At 53.9% G+C, this 19,750-nt stretch overlaps 1 protein-coding gene across 1 annotated transcript in view; it reads left to right on the top strand.

Annotated features, from left to right (window-relative positions):
• Positions 1-43: 43 nt before the first annotated feature.
• The window catches only part of LOC103590925 (neuron navigator 1), a gene marked incomplete at its 3' end in the record, with an annotated part of 153,468 nt that continues 133,761 nt past the window's right edge, over positions 44-19,750 (top strand). Inside the window, exon 1 of the mRNA XM_008573269.1 lies at positions 44-680. Coding sequence (XP_008571491.1) covers positions 44-680 — 637 coding nt within the window. The remainder of the gene's footprint in view (positions 681-19,750) is intronic.

Raw genomic sequence — 19,750 nt, 5'->3', positions numbered from 1 at the left:
GCGGGGCGCAGGCAGGAAGGCGGCGGCGGCCGACGGCAGAGGCATGCTGCCCAAGCGCGCCAAGGCGCCCGGCGGCGGCGGCGGCGGCGTGGCCAAGGCCAGCGCTGCGGAGCTGAAGGTCTTCAAGTCCGGCAGCGTGGACAGCCGGATCCCCGGCGGGCTGCCCGCCTCCAACCTGCGCAAGCAGAAGTCGCTCACTAACCTCTCGTTCCTCACGGACTCCGAGAAGAAGCTGCAGCTCTATGAGCCCGAGTGGAGCGACGATATGGCCAAGGCGCCCAAGGGCTTGAGCAAGCTGGGGCCCAAGGGCCGCGAGGCTCCGCTGATGTCCAAGACGCTGTCCAAGTCGGAGCACTCGCTTTTCCAGGCCAAGAGTGGCCCGGCGGGCGGCACCAAGACCCCCCTGGCTCCGCTAGCGCCCAACCTGGGAAAGCCGAGCCGGATCCCGCGCGGACCCTACGCGGAGGTCAAGCCGCTCAGCAAGGCGCCGGAGGCGGCCGTGAGCGACGACGGCAAATCGGACGACGAGCTGCTCTCCAGCAAGGCCAAGGCCCAAAAGGGCTCTGGGCCCGTGCCCTCCGCCAAGGGCCAGGAGGAGCGCGCCTTCCTCAAGGTGGACCCTGAGCTTGTGGTGACTGTGCTGGGCGACCTGGAGCAGCTGCTCTTCAGCCAGATGCTGGGTAAGTCCTGCCGCCCCGCCCCACCCCGCCCCTGGCTTTCTCGTGGCCAGCTGTAGGGGAAGGTGTGCGGAAAGCCAAGCTCCCTCCCCGTCCCCCTTCCCGCTTCCCCGTAGGGGTCAGGTTTTGAGGGGTATTGCACCCAGATGTGCGGAGCTGGCCCATCTCCAGATGCGCGTGGCTAAAGTGCGTCTTCTTGAAGATGTTCTGGGGCGGGGGCCCAGGCTCTACTCTGGTCTGCCTGAGGTGAGGCTGGACAATGGGGTGGGGGCCATAGATTCTCAGCAACAGAGAATTTTTTCCTAAAATTTTAAAGCCCAGAATCCTAATATGGCAAAAGCTGGGGCCGGTGGAAACCTCGGTTGTGGTGTGGTCTGCTCTCAACAAGAGAGCATCCAGCATTGCCAGGGGAGCGTCCGATGAGAGCCTGGATCTAGAGGACAGATGTGGGGAGAGCAGATGTGAGGGCTGGTTGGCCCCCGAGCAGAGGTGAGGCCCCACTTCCTCTGTGGATCCGGGTGCAAGCGCGAGTTTGGTTTCCCGGGTGTGGGGGTTCTGGCAAGGAGAAGCTTCTGGGGCCAGGGGACGGGCGGACAGCCAGCTGCGCGCATCTGGATGCGCGTCCTATAGCTCAGCCCCGGCTCCGGCCCCAACCCTACCCCCCAAGTCTTTTAGGACTTATGGGAGGTCTGAGCTTTTGCGCTGAGCCTCCAGGTTGACCGGGAAGCCTCTGCCCTTTGGCTGATGGAAGCCGAGCAGGCGGGAAGGGAGGAACAAAGCTTTCTCGGGTAGAGGAAGCGCTGAGAGCTGCTCCATTGTTCTCCAAGCCTGAAGAGTCCTTGTAAAAAAAAACCCGGAGCGGGCCCCGGAACTCGCTTGCTTTCCCTGGAGAGCCCCTGCCCTCAGAGAGGGATAGACTGGGGATGTGCCGGGCACAAGGTTGCCGTGCCAGAGGAGCCGCACGGGCCGTGCCGGGGCCACGGGAGGACGGCGGCGAGGCCTGGAGCCCGAGCGAGCCGCCTTGACTGCGCGGACTTGCGGTGGCTGGGATGCGGGTCCCCCGGCGCCGAGGGACCCGAGCTTCCCGGGTGCCCGGCAGGCTCCCGCCCCGCTGGGGGCTGGGAAGGGGCGTGTCCGTGCGCGTGTGAAGGGGCGGGGCCCCGTGACGGACTGGGAGGGTGGGGATGGATGGAGGGGCTCATCTGGCGGCCTGGAGAATGCGAAGCTGGAGGAGACCGGTTCGGCCTGCTGCATCTTCCCGGGGGTTCCCCCCGGCTCCGGTGTGGGCCAGGATGACGGTCCCCTGACCAAGGGCAAGGATTTGGATCTGATAAGAACCCATCCTCACGTAGGAGGCCGCAGATAGGCTTTACGAGGCAACCAGGAGACTGGACAAGAGCAAAAAACGGGAAGAGCAGCCTCTTCCCTCCAAAAGCCCCTCCTGAAAGCCCCAGCGCCGGCAGGGCAAGGTGGGGGTGGGGTGGGTGGGTGCTGAAGCTGATAGGGCAGCCTCCCTCTGCCGCCGCCGTGCCCAGTGCTGGGGCCAGCCTGTCCCAGGCCCTGCCCTCGAGGGGCGTGCGGTCTAATGGGGCAAAACAGACAATAAGGGAAAACATTAATGAAATAATTCTAGGCCAGAGGAGAGTTATGGGGAAAATGAAATTGGACCATGTGACAGAGAGGGACTGGAAAGGGGAAGCCTGCCTTAGGCCTCTTTAAGGAGGTAGTAATTGAATTGTGACTGAGGCATGAGGATGAGGTACCAGGCAGACTGGGGGATGGGATTGTGTGTGTGTGTGTGTGTGTGTGTGTGTGTGTGTGTGTGTAAGAGAGAGAGAGAGAGAGAGACACTTAGGAAGGGGAAGGGAGTGTCATGGAATAGCAGAGGGCACAGCCCCATTTTCAAGGTCAGGGCTTCAGTTTAGGATGACTTAGCTGATCTGGGCCCTCCCCAGACCTGGAAGTCCCTGCACTGCCCAGGAGCTGGCTACCCATTGAAGCTCTTTTAGTTGCTTCTCAAGAGGTAGTAACCACAGAGAAACCTTGACAAGTAGTCCTAGAACTGGCTGCGGAGGGGAGTGGGAGAGGAGGAGAACTGAGCTATACTCCTGCTCAGCAGGTGTCACTTCTCAAAGCATACTTACACGGGAGCCTTTCACAACCTTGGAAGTGAAGAGAGAACACCGCTTCCACTTTCTAGTTGCAGCAATGCAGGGTCAAAAAGGTTGAGGGCCTTAAAGTCATCTATGAGTTAATGATGGAAGAGAGATTCTGCGTTTATCTCTGAGTCCTAAGACATGGCTCTTCCTAGGAGTCCTGATTGAGAGGGGAGAGTCAGGCAGTAAAGAGGAATCTGCCCAAAGCGGTGTCTGCTGGGCATGGGCCACCAGAGCTGCCCTGATGACCCCACAGAGAGGCTGAAGGGCTTCACTCTCTGGTGGGTGAGGGGCTGGGCAGGGAGGGTTAAGGCAACCCCAAATAAGAGCCTTTCTAGAATAAAAGGGAAGAATTGAAACCTTATCATCTCATTCCCAGAAATCAGCTGGAGCCCAGATGGTCTAGGCAGGCTCTCTGTTCCTTCCCTAACCTTGGAAGCTGCCAAGTAACTAGGGTCCCACTGGGGAACCATAGCAACTTGGAAGACTGAGGAGTGGGTCCTGGGGGAAATGTGCTAATTCCAGGAATCAAATGCCTTTGGACCCTGGCCTGATAGTCCACATCAGGCAGTTTGGCTCCTGGAGGAAAGGCCACCAGGCTTTTGGCCTGGGTCTGGGGCAGGGTGGAAGGCTTCATTCCTGAGTCTCCCGTTCAGAAGTCTGAAGCTCTATGACCTTCTCTGGGACTCAGTTTCCCCATTCGTGACTGAAGAGACCCTCCCATGGTTCATCCTTACCCAGTAGGTATGGGCACATTAAGGTGATCAGTAAGACTTTGAAAATGTCCCAGGCAGCTTAAAGAGAGCCTGTATTAATGCAGAGCAGTTATATTACAATAACATCCCAAAGCACACTCTTCCTACCTCATTGGCCCTGGGCCTAAGAATCTTAAAGCAAAATTAGTCTGTTGACTCTCCAAAATGCAGTTTTCCCCCCTTTGGTCCTCCAGCAAAAGAGGACAAAGTGGGACAGCTAAAACTGCCCAAGGTCAAGGTATGAAAGAAGCCACAAACCTGGAGTTCCTAGTCCCACTTCCTCACGGAAGGTGTCTGGACCCACGTGAAGGGTTGCCATGACAACAGTTAGGCCCTCAGAAGCACAGGCCAAGCAGAAATGAGGAAGAAAGGCAGGAAGCTATCCATTTGTCCACCAAGTGGTTGCTGTGGGGTTTTGGGGGGGATGTGCAGGGGTTATTACTGACAATGTGCCCTGGGATGCTTTGAGTAGGAGGGGAGAAAAAAATGTCCTCACAAACACTTTTTTTTTTCTGTTTTTATTCAGTGCATTGAGGGGCGGGGGTGGGTAGAAGAGATATTATGAATTCTCCAAAGAACTGCTGCCCAGAGTGGGTAGGTGATACGTACAAGCTCACCCAGCACCTTCCTGTCAGAGGCTCCACAGCCAGAGCCATTCCCGATGCCTTCCAGGGGCTCCCCGAGGGTGAGCTAGCAAGAGGGTGAGCTCATAGCTCTTTTCTGCCCTCCCCCTGGGCAGCAGCAGTCATGCTGGGAGATGCCAGTGGAATCGAAGGCTGAGGGAAAGGCTTTGGTGAGGGGTGGGGGCCTGCCGGTGAGTGTATGTGCATGGGGAGGAGGAACTATCAGAGAACCTTCAAGCTGTGAGGCCTCCCGTCTTCTTTAAGGTTAGCACTGCGAACATGTCTCACCATGGTCAGAATGCTTTCTTCCAAGGCTAGGTGTGGGCCCCCATGCAAGTCCTGTTCCTCTCCTTTGGGCATTGCCTTGTTCAGATTGCTGCAGCCAAAGCCGTCCTCATGAGACAGGCCCATGGCTCTGCTTCTGAGAGTAACGCATGGATGGGTGAGCAGGTCTTAGGGGCAGGTCCTCTGCTCTGGGAGAAGGTACCAGAGCTTCTCTGGGTCCCTGGAGCGTAAACCAAGCCAGGGAGATGCCCTTTACCATAATTGGTGGCTTCAACCCCAAGCCACAGGCCCCTTCTAGACCTGGATTGAATGGGTAACAGGGACCAAGTCACCTGGAATCCTGGGGTGTTCCTGACACTTCCCTCTTGTTCCACCCCTCACCAACCTTCATCCCTGTCTAGTCTGCTGTTGTGACTACAGCTGCCCCCAACCTGCCCCTTACTCCAGGCTGCCAACACCAGATCCTTCCTCTTCTGCTCACCTGCAATCTTGCCCTTCTCTGCAGCTCTCCCTCCACTCACACTTACCCACACCTCACAGCCTCTGACCCCAAAGGCTGAAGGTGCAGGTTGCTCCGTGGAGCTCAAGGGAAAGCCAGTGCTGCACTGACCAGGCTGAGCAGAGCCCCCAGGGTCCATCACTGCAGCTCAGCACCCTGCTGCTCCACCACCTCTGCAGCACACTGCAGTGTCTCCCTGAACAGCCAGGGGGAGAGAAGTCCCCTCCTCTGTGCAGAGCGCTCCGCCTCCCTCGCCCTTCCTTGGCATTTCATAGAACCGCAGAATGGAAATTGTCTGGTTGAGCCACCCACCTAAAGCCAAGATTAATCCCTCTACAGCATTATAGGCAGGTGGGTGTTCTGTTTACACACTCCCTAGTGACAGAGGGCTCACTACCTTATTTTCCTTGAAAGTGCTCATTATTAGAAAGATCTTTTTCTTTCTAATAGTTGAGCCAAGATGCTGTCTTCCAAGAATTTCCACCCATGGATCCAAATTTGCTCTCTGGATCCTTACAGATTAAGCTAGCCTGCCTTTCACAGATTTCTTATATTTGAGGCCAGACATGCTCCATTCCCTTTACCCCCTCCTTTCACTTTTCTTCCATTTGTCTTTTTAAAAATTATTTTAAATAAGATCCTATCGGGGGAGGAGTCTTACCTCTTCCCTCTGACTCCCAAGCCCAGTGGAGTCCAGCTCCCTCATAATTTCTGCATCTCAGAGTGGCTCCCTGCTGGGCAACCACAGCACCTGGTTGCTTTTCTCGTGGTCCAACCTGGAAGCTGTCCTCCCTCCACCTGGAAACCCCGCACTAGCCAGCCAGCAGAGGGGAAATGGATGCCACGTGTTTCTCATTTGTGCTGGCTGACCTCCCCCCACACCCTGTTTGCATTACCCAGATGCGTTTGATGTCCCAGGAGCCTGCAGCCTCCTCTCTCATGCACAGGAAGGGCCGGGGAGCCAGGCCCTGCTCACTGGCCCTGCATGGGCAGGCTCCCTCCCATAGGAGCCCTTGGAACGCTGGGTCAGTCCTCCAGGCAGATGCCACCTCCCACACCTTCCCCCACACTGTCACTTCTGGGGATGGGGCTTCCTGTGGGAAGCAGAACACACCAGAGCCTCTTGGGTTCAGTTCTACCTTGTTCAGTGAACACAGGTCTCTGCTTCTTTCTGACCAGCAGAGATCAGGGTGCAGACTGGGAAGATTCCCCAGGAATTGCTCACATCTCCCTGCTGGAGGCTGAGGGAGGAATAGGGTTGTGCTAGGGTGTGTCCAACATAGGGGTCCCATGTGGGGCAGCAGTGTGGGCCTGGGGTAAGTGGGATGGGCCAGGGGCTTTTCATCTTTTATAAGCACTTCTCTCTCCCCCCCAGACTTTATGCCTCTGGCCTGTGGAGGGGCATGTTTCAAGGGTGGAAAATCTCCCATTAGGGGAGAATGAGGACCTAATGGGAGTCCCCAGACTCCTCAAGCCTGTTCTGGGGCTGAGGTAGGGAGGGGAGAGTCCAGAGAGCAGATTACAGGTTCACCCCCCAAGAGCTTTGGCTCCAGTGGGTTCCAGGCCATCACTGCCAACACTGTTGGACATCGTGTGTTTGATACAGTTCTTCTCCAACTTAGCTCCAGCCAAACCTCAGCAAGGCAGCCAGGGCTCAGCAGGGGCTGGGCCTTGGCCTGAGTCCTCCTGGAGTCTATTTTAGACATCTCAATGATACATTTTGGGGCCACTGGAGTGGGCGGTTTCTCCACAGAGTCTTCTAATTTCTGGGCGGCAGCTCTCACTCTGGGCTTCTCCGGGTGCCAGTTCCTGTGAGTTGGGGATGTGGAAACCAAGAACGAGGGCAGACTCAAGCCCTGGGGTGCTGTCCGGTCTCCTGCCATTGGCCCCCCTGGCATCCCAGACTTGTCTTGTAGGTTATCCATTCAGGGTGTTGCTGTTGGGTGTGGTCTGGTCTGGGTGGTTGAATATCATAAACTCCTGGTGTTTCCATGAAGAGCCAGGGTTATAAACCATGACCCGGGGAGGGATAGTAAGATAGTGAATGCTGAGAAAAGAAGACTTAGGCAAGTGCAACAGGAGGCACACAGCATAGAGCCCTAGAACTTGGGTGAGGCTGGACATCAGGGTGTGAACACAGGGTGTGCAGTAGGTGATATGTGTGCACGTGGATCAGTGCGTATAAATGTTTGCACACTCACAGGTCTCCAGCACATATGCACATAGTAAAGGTGCGTTTGAGTGTATGCAAGAGCTGGGCACATTTAAAAGTCCGAAATATAAATGTGTTGGAACAACTTCCCCCAAACAGACCCCCAGGCAGGGACTGCAGGGGTTTGGACTCCTTGGCTTCTTTCCCAGAAAAGCACTGTAAATGCTGGTTATTCCTCAGACTGTGAAGACACAGTCTCCCCTTGCCCTTGGTGACCCATGAAACAGGCCCTTCCCTTTGGGAGAAGCTGGCAGTCCCCCAGGAGGCCCTGCCTTCTCTCTGCGAGGTCCCTAAGCTGTCATGGGGCCTAGGATTCCGACATCCCCAGACTGAGGAGCTGCCTCTTAGAAGCTCTGGGACCTATCTTTCTGGGGGAGGGGGAGGGGGGTGTAAAAAAAACCAAGAATGCAATAATCTAATGATAATAACTACCATTTATCAGTCACTTGGTATTTGGGAGGCATTGATCTTGTTCCTTATGTGTAATAAGTCGCTTACTGCTTACAATAAAATCCTGTGATTCTGGTACTCACAAATGAGGAAACTGAGACACTAAAATATGGGTAACCTGCTCAAAGCCAGTAAGACAAGTGAACAACAGAGCCAGGATATGAACTCAACCCCTATGATAAATGGCTTCCAGGAGCCCCAAGATTCCCCCAAACATTGCATTCGATTCTATTTAATGCAGGAGCGCCTTGTCAAGCAGTAAGTGTGGGTAAAGCACTGATCCTGAGACAGGCACTAGGCCCAGCTTGCTAGTTTCTGACAGGCTAGATGAGGAGATAAGAAGGATCCATGCTCATTCCAGTGCAAGGCAGAGTGTGATATGTGCTGTGAAAAAGTCAGAAAGGGCTACTGAGGAGGGTGAGGACACCTGAGCTAGAACCGGAGTATGTGGGGGCCCATGCGTGCTGGGTGGGGAGGGGAATGCTCTGCAGCAGTGGTGTGAGTTTTGAAAGAAGGGTGGGATTCTGACAGCAGAGGCAGGAGGGACTGGAAAAGGAAGGAAGGAGGTAAATGTGGGCTTGATGGTGGGGTGGTGAGGAGTTCTGTCTGGCTGGAGGAGAGATGGGAAATGAGGTGAGAGAAGAGATAAGACCAGAAAGGCAGGTTGGGGTGGGATCATGGCTGATCCAAATGGAGTGCGCCGGGACTCAACTGTAGGCTCTGGGCAGACGTTTGAATTGAGGAGAGTGATCAGGGTTCGCCTCCAAAGGATCCCTGAAAGAGTCCTGTGCCCACTGGTCCTTGGAGAGATTGCTGACTGATGGGATCGGGCCCCTTCAAGCTCCCCATCTGTCTGCTAGAGGGAAGATTGCTCTTGCAGCCCCTGCAGTGTCTGCATGGGAGGGACCAAGGAAGAGGACACCACCGTGCCCAGAGGTTGTCCCTACAATTAGGAGCAGCTCTGATTAGGTCCTGCAGCCTGAGGTGCAGTGCTCTGCCCTGACCCTGGATCCATCCTCCACTGCCCCAGCCCTGGGGAGTGCCCTGCCAAGGGCAGACCCATGACCCACAGCAAAGCATGAACTATACATAGCAGAACCCAGACATTGAGCCAGTTTGGGACTAGACAGTGGAGTTCTTCAACTGCATACAATTCCGAGGGGCACATTTCACCTCCTAGATTATTTGTTCAATCCAGGAAGGCTTCCTGAAGGAGCTGGAAATTGGGGAGTTCTTTAAAGAAATCAAACACTTGGCATAAGGGGAGAATGCATTCCAGCCATCCAGCTTTGTTTGGATGAAGGCAGGAGGACTGGATTGGGACTAGCTGGCTTGGAGCCCTCAGAGCAGATGTCCTTCAGGGAATGAAGGAAGCGTTCTGCCCCCTGGTAGGATGGCCCACAGGGGGTGACTTACCCTAAACTCAAGCCTTCATCTTCCTCTTTTCCTTTGGGGTGTCAGCAGCCTGTTCCAGTTGCCATGCCCTGAGCATTGCCATAGGATTCTGCTATTATAGGAGCTAGGGTGTTTTGCCGTAGAGGATTGGGTTTTGCCCTGGAATCTAGGTGTCCCAGGAGGTGTTGATCTAGAGTTCAGGGGTTGCCACAGGGTGTAGGTACTACCCTACTATCTTAATGCTTCCACAGAACCTTGATGGCTACATGGTGTCCAGGGGTTGTGCAGCATTCACAGTGTGGCCTCCCTGTCATCCTGCCCCTAGCTGTAGCACTGGGGGAAGGGAGTTACAACAGCAGGGAAGGCAGCAATGGATGCCCGTTGGGGGCAGGGAGGCAGGCAGGCCAGTGCTGCTGCTGCTTCCACTGTCATGGTGGATGGCAGCAGCTGTGAGGGGTGGCCTTCCTCAGCTGCAGGGGCAGGGCTCAGCCCCTGTGCTGCTTGACACTCTGCCCACCCAGTGAGCTTTGCTTGCTGCTCAGTGGGCAGCATGGAGAGGCTGCTGCTGCTCCTGCTGCCACCATCAAGGGAACTGCTGGGCTCCCAGAAGTGCCACAGCCAGACCTCCCTGCTTGGGACCCCAAGCCTCTCTGAGGTCCCTCAACCCAGCTTGCAGCTTTAGGACGACTCAGGGCCTGGCTTCAGGGTTTGGGCTCCCCAGAAGGATGCACTTAGCCCCGAGACGCTAATCAAAGCCATGTACTCTGCAGATAGGTCAGGCACCTTCATCCTGAGGACCTGTGGAGGACCATTTAACACTCACAGACATGTCTGAGTCACTGGGGATTAGCAACAATAATGGCTAACATTTATTGAGCACTCACTGTTTGCCAGCTGTGCTGAGCTCTTTGTTTGTATAAACCCATTTCATCCTCACAGTGAGATATTATTCAAGGGTCATGCAAAATATTTAACAACCTCACAGGCTGCAGAGCTGAAGGAATCCTGAGGGTCCCCTGTTATGCCAGCTGTGAGCTATGTAGTTGCTGGACTGTGGGGGTCCCCGAGGAAGGGCCCAGGCAGCCAGGGTGGCTGGGGGAGCACATGAGGGCTCAAAGAAACACTTATTTGCCTACTGGTAAGGGAGCGTTCCATATTTTTTAACAACCAATATGGCCCTACTGGTGCATTCCTACTGACTGGTAACCCTACTATAAGGTTTACATGAGGAAACTTAGGGCAGTCTAAGGGATGCTGAGCAGCTTGTCCAAAGACTCGGGACAAGTTCATGGTAAAGTTAAGGTTCAAGCAAGGCTTGATTCAGGCTCATACATTCAGCTGCTATACTCTACTGCCTCTTGCATGACATGGAGCAACTCTTTGCTGCCCTTGCCCTATAGATATTCTAGAACCCTTAGTCTAAACCAGTTTGGCAATGGCCCTGAGAGCCCAGGTCTATAATAATCAGTCCTTTCCTGCCCTCTGCAAACATTCCTTGGTGCCAACTACTTGCCATGTATCCTGCTTCCCAGGGTTCTCACTGTCTAGTGTGGGAAGCAGACCTACAGATGGGCAGTCATGACACAGGTCCTGGCTAGTGCTGGACAGAGCAAAGCCCAGGAGCTTCACGAAGGCTCTTGGGAGGAGGCTTCCTGAAAGGACATGAAGGAAGAGGGCCGAGGTGGCTGGGATGAGGATGCCAAGCATGGTCAGCAAGAGTGGAGGCCTGAAATGTCAGCCTGGGGTAAGCTATTCCTCTGGCCCCTTCTGAGTGAGAATCCTGGATGTGTCACTCACTCACTGTGGCTCTTGAATAAGCCACTTAACCCCTTGAGCCTCAGCTTCCTTATTGGTAAAATTGAGATTAGACTCCCCAGCTCCCAGCTCTGGGAGGACTGGGTGAAACGCCACATGGGTAAGGGCTGCAGAGGCTGGCACGTGGCGGTGCTGCAGATGTCCACCCTGTCTGCATTCAGGGTGCGACTTCTTCCCTCCCGCTCCCCCTCAGCCAGTAGCCCCTGATTGCTAGATTAGATTTCCCAGAGTGCTGCATCTGGGGGGACGTTAGCTTCATGGACGATCTGAGGACTCATGATATCAATATCTATCATTTATTACGTGTTGCGGTGTTGTGCACCAGGCCCTGTTCTAAGCATGTTACATGTATTCGTTCATTTGATGGCCAAAACAACCTAGTGAATTTGATACTATTTTTGTCTCCATTTTACAGATAAGGAAATTAAGAGGTTAAGTAGTTTCCCCAAGGTCAAACAGCCAGGAACTGGAAGGGCCTGTGTATGAACCCCAGGTGGTCTTCCTGAGCACCTGTCTCCTTAACCGCTATGCCGTAGGCGTCTCACGTGTGGAGAAGGCTGGCCTTGTAGCATCCCAGAGGCATGGCAAACCCTCCTGGGCAGCCATCCAGATCTTTTATTTTAAATGCAGTGATACTACTCTGAGGTCTCCTTCAAGAGTTTAGTGGCATGGGGAGCTGGGAGCCTAGCTCATCCCTGGACCCTCTTGGGTACCTGTTGCCAGACTAGGGACAGTTAGTGGGGTCTATGGCTGGTACGCTTTGACCGCCATCTGCACACACTTCTCCACCTACACACCCATTCTGGTGTTCCAGTAGGGCCAGCATATCTGCTACAGGGGACAGGTGTACACCAAGACTCTGATATCTGCCCTCAGCCTGGAGCTCCGTGTGTCTGTGGGTCTGTGACTACCTGGGGCAAAAGAAAGAGCTCCAGCTTTGGAGTCATGCATATAAGGGTTCAGATCTCCAGTGCTTACCAGCTGGCTGTCCATGGCTCTTTTTGCACCTATTCCTCATCCGTAGTTTGGGGCTAATACCTAGTGCCTGGGGATAACTGAGGATTAAATAGAAGAGTGAGTATACAGCACCTGGCACACTGTAGATGATCAATAAAATTAGTTCTGTTCCCACCTTCCCTGCAGACCTGAAGACAACCTGTCCTTCCGCGTCCTAACCACGGTGGCTCAGCAGAACTTGGTGGTGACCAGCAATCCCAATGGGCTTCATTCACAGATTGGCTCCAGTCATTGGCCCTCTTTTAATTCAGCTCTGACATTTTAGCTCAGACTCTTGGTTGTGCATTTAGAAGCCCCCTGGAGCCAGCTTAAATTAAAGGGGAGCTTATGATAGGACCCAGAGCAGTCTCACAGGACCAGAGCTCAGGTTTCCAGGGGTAAGGGAGTTATCTTTACTGAACGTCTTCAGCTGCTCGGCATTCTTGCTCTCTCCTCTGTTTGCTCTACACATCTGATGCCTCTCCTCTTGTACCACAGACTGACCTCCTCTGTCTGTGGTCCACATGGCAGAGCCCGGGTGCCCTCAGCTCCATGCCTCCTGTGTCCAAGAGATCAGCTAATTTACCCGGGGGTGGGGGGAGGGAGTGGGCTCTGATTGACCCCTCACAAGGACAGAGGAGAATTGGATTTGTCAAAGGTTTTTAAGGTTCTGTGTCAGCCCAGTGTTTGTTTAGACTATGATGAAAAGAAAATAACAGAAACAGTATGAAAAAGTGGACAGAACATGAGGTGTGGAGAAGATTGTCAAAAGGTAGCACCTTTTGTTCATTACCCATTCCCAGTCCTTAACCCGGGGCCTGGCTGCTGTCTAGAGGAGGGTGAAAATTGGCAACATCCTAGTTTCTGGGCAGCGATGGGGACTCAGGCCTGATCCATAGCTTTACCCTGGGCTTATCTGTCCCCGTCTGCCCTGGGTCCTCTGAAGCTATCTGCCCTGTTCCCAGTCCTTCCATTGACCAACAGCACTTCTGGTGGTCCTTGAAGTTTCCTCCTAGGGCTGAGGCATAAAATCCACCCAGTGGCCTGTTATCACACAGCTGGGAGGACATCTGGGGAGGAACGAGGCCAAGACATCCTGGCTTCTTCCCTTCTCTCATGGGGGAACAGGTGGAGGGGCTTGATGCTGACCCATTATTTCCCACACACATAGGGTTGAGCTGGGCCCCTTAGCCTCGCCTTAAGGGGAGGGGTGTCCAATAGGGGATGAGAGGAAATTTGCCACAGAGGATCTAGCCCTGATTCTGAGCCAGAAGAGCCTAGAACGGGCCTGGGCCTGGGCAGGGGGTGGATTCCTGCCATTTTCCCACACTCTGCGCAGAGATTGGGTTTCCTGCTGAAATTGCATCTTTGGATCGCAATTGCAGAGTTCCCAGCCTCTCCACCCAAGTTGTGTGCCCAGCTCTGCATAGCCTAAGTCAGCACCCTTGTTCCCTTGGGGTCCTATGAGGGCGGACACAGGGCATAGTGGCCAAATGCACAGGGGATGGAGTCAGACAGATCTGAGTTCAAATCCTGGCTCGGTTTTAACTAGCTTTAAGACCCTGGGCCAATTAGCCTCTCTGACCTTAATTTCCTCATCTTTTAAATGGGTCAAATAATAGCTCCCTCATAGGATTGCTGTGAAGATTAAATGAGATAAAGTATGTAATGCAGTATGTATAGTGGCTAGCACATGAAAAGCACCTAATAGATGGTAGTTTTATATTATTACTTCATTCTGATCTATTCACCCCCACCACGTCGGGTTGTAGAGGAAAGAGACATGGCCCCTATCCCCAGGGAGCCCCAGACCGGGGTGGGAGACATAGACCTGGCCCCTAGGAGCTCTCTGTGCTGATGGGGGAGACTCAGCCCTGTACTCAAGCACTCACTAGTCAGATGGGGTAAACATGGGTCTTGTCTCAGGGGCTCCCATTTTGGTGGGGGAGACACAGCCCCTGAGCTCTGGAACCCCCAGCCTGTCTGTCCTCAGAGTCCTGTATTTTTCAGGACTCCTCTTCCTGAGCCTTAGCAAGCCCTCATCCCACCCCTTTGCCACCAGTCAGCCACCAGCCCACCCGCCTCCTCTTTCTCCCCTGCAGCCAGGCCTGCCATCTCCAGAATGCCCTCTTCTCTTCTTTTGGTGTGCCTGGGCCTTGCCTCCGTCTCATCACAGTGGAGTCAACCAGGTGACTTGTTCATTAGGTCCTGCCTTTGTGTGCTGAGCTGTTTCTCGTGAAGAAGCTCCCCCAGGATGCTAGTTCCTTTCCAAACGCCGCCCAAACTGCAGACACAAAAATTAGACATGTCAGTTTGCATGCTGTCTGCCTTATATTTGCATCTGATTAAGAAGCACCAGCATCCTCCCACCCACGTTTCTTCCTTCCCGACCTTCACCTAGCTGAAGCGTGTCCCCCATTCTCCCAGCCCTTTCCATTTGCCATGCTCAGGAAATCCTCCAGACGGGCTGCTCTTGGTTGCCTTGGCCACTCCCGCAGATCTGCTTGGCATTCTTTGCTTCTTGCCTCTTTTCTGGGGCCAGCTCTGCAGACTTTGCCTGGGTACAGCTTGTGCTCATTGTGCCTCCAACAATGTCAGTTCCTGGAGCTCGTTGTCAAGATCCAGCTGCTGGCTTAGAAATCAGAAACCTGTGCTGAGGGCCCTCAGAGGTGGGGGTGAAGCCCACCTTTGGTCTCTGACCCCACTCACTCAAGCACTACCACATGTAGGAAACCACGAGGTGCAGAATAAGCTTTGACAAGCCTCTTCCCCTTCCCTTCCTGCGTCTGTCTCTCTCTGGAAGGTTGAGAGCAAGAGCCACAGGTGGGCAGACAGTCACCATCACTCCTCCCTTGGCTGAGCCAGATGAGAGGAGAGGGTGAGGCCAGGGTGGTGCTCAGAGCTCCTGTCTCCTTTTCTGCAGCCACACCACCGGAGAATCTTCATTAACGGGCCAGAATTGAGTCTGCCTTCTCCCACTCCCAGCCTGACAGCAAACCTGCTGCAGTTTGGAGTTTCTGCCATCCACGGTGCATTTACCCTCATCTCTCAATTATCTGTGTGAGTGTGCAAGTTTTAAAAAGCCATTCCATCTGCCTCAAACTGCTCTTGTTGAGATTTTGGGATAGTGGTTTTCCTTTTCTGGTTTCTGATCACTTCGGACCATGACTGGTATCTGTTTTAATTCCCTGAATTCATGTGTAAGGAAAGAGGGAGCAGGGAGCTGTGAGTGACTAGCAGGTGAAGGCCATTTACCCACATAAGTCCCATTTGGATAGGAGTCTGAGGACAGAGGGAGCAGTTTACCAGAGCTGAGGGCATGGGGCTCCAGAATCCCACCATCTTCTCAGACCACCTCTCTAATCCCTCCAGTCCCAGCCACACTGGGTCTTCCCATCTGCCCAGGGATGAGGCTGGGGGAGGCCAGCTCCTCCCTCTGGACCTTGTGCCTCTGTCTTGCTTCTTGACTCCCATATGTTCAGAGAATGCAAACTGACACTAGCGTCAGCCTGAGCCAGACTTAAGTGGAAAGGGAATCTGTCCCCACCCCCACTCTTGTCTTGCCTCCCTCCTTACCAAAAAAAAAAAAAAAACCCATATATTATCTCAAGCAGCTCTGTAGGAAACATAGTCTGGGAGACAGATGGGGTGGGGGATGGTCTGTGAGGGTGGTAGAGCAACTGTCCTTTATATCCACTGTGGAGAGATCAGGAGAGAACGACATGATAGTAGTAGGAAGGACGTGGATTGGACTTGAAGAGCTTGCCTTTATCACAAATGAGACCCGCGAATGATGGGTGGGGGGGCCAACGACGCCTCCCTCCACGTCCATCTCCTGGACTCATTGCCTACCCAAAGGATGTCGCCCATCAGCAGCCTGGAGGGGCAGGAGCAGGTGGGGCAGGCCTGCTGGACCTTCAGCCTTTGTCCTGGGCAGGTGCCGACCTGCCTCTCTTCCTCTCAGCTCCCTCTTGCCCTGAGATTTCGAGAGCCTGTGGATTCGAGGATTCGGGGTTTCTGGGAGCAGGGTAGTACGGGGCTCCATCTGGACTCCGTTGTAGAGCCAGCAGGCAGCTCCCTCGGGCATGTGGCTTGTCAGGATTTCTCTGAATGGAATTCAAAAATGAGTGCCAAGAATAGAGGCGAGAGTGCCCAGCCCCATCTCCACGAAGCCAAGCTCCAGGCAAGGTCAAGAGACAGCTCTCCAGAGCATGAGGGGAATCCACCTGAGAGCATGGTCCCCTTACTCCTGATCTGGGACGAGCCAAGCCACAGCACCACAATGTCAGAGCAAGGGGATCTGAGAGATGAAGAGCAGACGCTTCATTACGCAGATGAGGAAACTAAGGCCCAGAGAGGAACAGGTACTTACTTGGGATCACCTGGAGCTCCCCTGACTCCTGGGCCAGCAATTTTTTCCCACAAAAGTTTGACTAAGCTGTCCCTTTCCTTGGGCTCTAAAGTTAGGGTGCCCTGACTTGGCATGCACAGCAGACATTGAAACCAAGGGGTGGGTAAGTCCTGTTCCTGCCCTGGCAGATGTGTCTGGAGCTGCTGTTCTTCTACAGAGAGAGGAAGAAGTGGATGGGGCCCCAGATTGCCTTAGGACGTCAGAGCCGGGAGGGACCTCAGTGGTCATCAGCCAGTCCTCGTGTACAGATGAGGAAACCGAGATGTTGGAAAGCAGAATTCACCCAAGGTCAACCAACCAATGAATGTCAGATTGAGGACCCAAATCCAGGTCTCCCGACTTTATTCCTGTCCCGTGATCCTTCTTATTTTTGGCAGTCCACTGGGGGAGGAGGAGGACACGCTGCCCATCACAGCAGTACCTGAGCAAGCGGCTGCTGCTGGCCTGACCCAGGAATTTTTAAAACTGTATCTGCTGAGGTTTTAGGGTCAAGTAACAAATGCACCTCTCCCTCCGTGTGGCTTTTAAACCTCATAAATATGCTTTTAAAAGACACTCCCCAAGGTCCGGTCGGCAGCTCACTTGGGAGAGTGCGGTGCTGATAACACCAAGGCCACGGGTTCGGATCCCATATAGGGATGGCTGGTTGGCTCACTGGCTGAGCGTGGTGCTGACAGTACCAAGCCAAGGGTTAAGGTCCCCTTACCGGTCATCTTTATTTAAAAAATAAAAAGACACTCCCCAGTTCCTACCACCCACAGAGACTCATATAATTGCTCAATGAAACCCGAGGGGCAGTTAGAGCTGGCTCTCCAAGGCCGGGGTGTTGGTTGAGAGAACCTCCCTGGCAAAGGTCACAAGTGTGGGAAATGCCAAATGCTCAAGGAGAGAGGCTGGAGTCCCCCACCAGGCACTGGGTGGGCCAGTCGGACTGGTCAGAGTCCCATCACAGGCCATGGCCTCCAGCCCCAGCAAATTCTGGGTCTGATCATCTCAGCTGGAGGTACTCAAAACCATAGAGCCCACATGTTCCCCCTGCTGAGGGTTCCTGGGGTCTGGAAGACCACCTCAGTGTCCCTCTTCAGAAAAATGAGGGGGTGACAGCAGGAGGCAAGAAATGAGGTCATGTCTGCAGAAGCCCAAGCCCCACTCTCAAAGAGCAGGCACATAAAGGTTTGATATTGCAGCCCCAGAGCCAGGAGGCTCACATTCTCCCAGCCTCACCCCGCAACACCTCCATCAGCATCCCCACACCCCCACTCTGATGGCTTTAGCAGGCTCTGTACTCACCTGGAAATGAGCTGTGTCTCCACACCTCTTCGTGATGTTTTAGGATGAAATGTGATGTTTGCTAATAGACACTTTAGAAGCCTTGGTATGGAGACCCATGTGTCGTGGGCAATGGCCCTGCCGGCTCCCTCTGCCCATCGCTCCTCATCCACTGCCCAACCCTGCCTTTCCTCCTAGGACCTCTCTGCCTGCATCTGAACCCCTTGCCCTAGGCCCAGCACTGCTCACTTGTGTGAGGTGTCGCTATGAGGCCCCCTTCTGGGACCTGAGTTTCCAAGGGGAGGTGGAGGTGGTGCTGGGAACGGATTGATGCAACCCCCAACCCAGCTGCGTGGACGGGTGGAGTGAGGAAGGGTGAACGCTGTGGGGAGCTGCCGCTGTGGTGAATAAAACTGAGGCTGGTTCCTAGTCCCCTGAGCTTAGCAGCCCTGCCTGCTTCTTCCAGGCCCCTCCCCAAAGTGTGAGCAGGAGGGAGCCTGGGGGCTCTTCCCTGCACCTTCTCCCCCACCTGTGCTCCTCCCAGCACCTGCATCATCGTAATCTGCATGAGCTGCACAGGAGTTGCTCCTCTGCCTTGCTTCCCCATCCTAACTCCTCTGTGACCCAGCAGAACCACAGGCAATGTGCCCAATACAGAGTCTGGTCCTTGGATGTAGTTTTCTAGGGAAAATGCATCATTGCCTAAGCGTGGCGGGCCCGAGGGTGGGAAAAGCAGGGAGGTGTCCCAGGCTGGAGCTGAGAGAGTCATGTTACGTCCTGGTTAAGAACCCAGGCATGGCTATCAGCAGGGCATGGGGACACTCAACATGTGTTGGGCATCTGTTATATGCCAGATATTGTTTTAGTCTTTGAGGTTATAGCAGTGAACAAAACAGACCCATTCCTTCTCTTCATGGAGTTACAGGTTTGTGGGAGAAGCAGCTTTAAGCAAATAATCACAGAAAGGAATCCTCAGTTCACGTTGGATAAGTGCTTTGCAGGAAAAGTAAAGAGTGCAATGATGTAGATTAAAGGGGCTGGTCAGGGAGGGCTTCTCTGAGGAAATGAGCCTTCAGCAAGGGCCTGCAGTTACACAGGAGTCAGCCAGGCAGAGGAACGGTATGTGCGCTGCTCAGAAATCAAAGCAAGCTCAGATTTTTGAGGAAAGTGAAAAAAGGTCATTGAGGTGGGAGCAGTACAGCAGGAGGCTGGGAAGATAGGGGTCGGGCAGGGCCAAGAGGACCTTGTAGGTTAGGGTCAGGATTTTGAATTTTATTCCTAAGTCCAGTGGAAAGACAGGGGAGATTTTAAGTGGAAAGGTGACATCAAGTTTGTGTCTTTTCAAAAGTCACTCAGGCTGCTGTGGGGAGAATATAATAAGTAGGGGAGGCAAGTGTGATGGGGTCCCAGCTGGAAGGCTCCTGAAGCTATTGGAGACATTCAGGTGACACTGCAGTGGCCTGGAGTAGGGAGCAGGCAGTGCAGATGGTGGGAGTTGGAGGGCAGTGAGGGGCTCCTGCCAGCCCCAGGGAGAGAGCTGAAGTGGAAAGGCAGAGGAACCGGCCAGGGACATTCTGGGAAAAGGGACAGGGGCTTGTGGGCCTGGTAGGCTGTGTCCTCTGAGCACAGTGAGGTTTCTGATGACACCAGGATAAGAGTTCTGGATCCCATGAGCATCTCTGCTTCTGTGCATTCATGTTTTCTTGTCTTTTTCTTTTTTTACTTTTTATTTTTAATAAAGTACTTCATTTTGCTTAAGCACAAAAGTTTTATGTTTAAATGAAATAAATTTGATAATAAAACCACAAATCCTCTCATTTTCTAATAGAGATCTCTTTTTATGGGGCTGGCCAGATAGTGCAGTCGGTTAGAGCATGGTGTTGATAACACCAAGGTCAAGGTTTCAGATCCCCATACCAGCCAGTGCCAAAAAATTCTTTTTAATAAAAAAATTTTGGGGGGGGCCGGCCCAGTGGCGCACTGGATAGTGCGCTGCTTGGGAAGCGTGGCAGCACTCCCGCCCGAGGGTTCGGATCCCACATACAGACCGGTTCCCGCTCACTGGCTGAGCAAGGCGCGGGAGCAACACCGAGGGTCGCGATCCCGTTGCCGGTCCCCGGTCCGGTGCGGGGGCAACACTGAGGGTTGCGATCCGTTGCCGGACACGGAAAAAGACAAAAGACAAAAAAAAAAAAAAAAAAAAAAAA

Source organism: Galeopterus variegatus, unplaced genomic scaffold, assembly GCF_000696425.1.
Source record: "Galeopterus variegatus unplaced genomic scaffold, G_variegatus-3.0.2 Scaffold895, whole genome shotgun sequence".
In the NCBI taxonomy this organism is placed as follows: Eukaryota; Metazoa; Chordata; class Mammalia; order Dermoptera; family Cynocephalidae; genus Galeopterus; species Galeopterus variegatus.
This window is presented reverse-complemented; position numbering and strand designations above follow the sequence as displayed.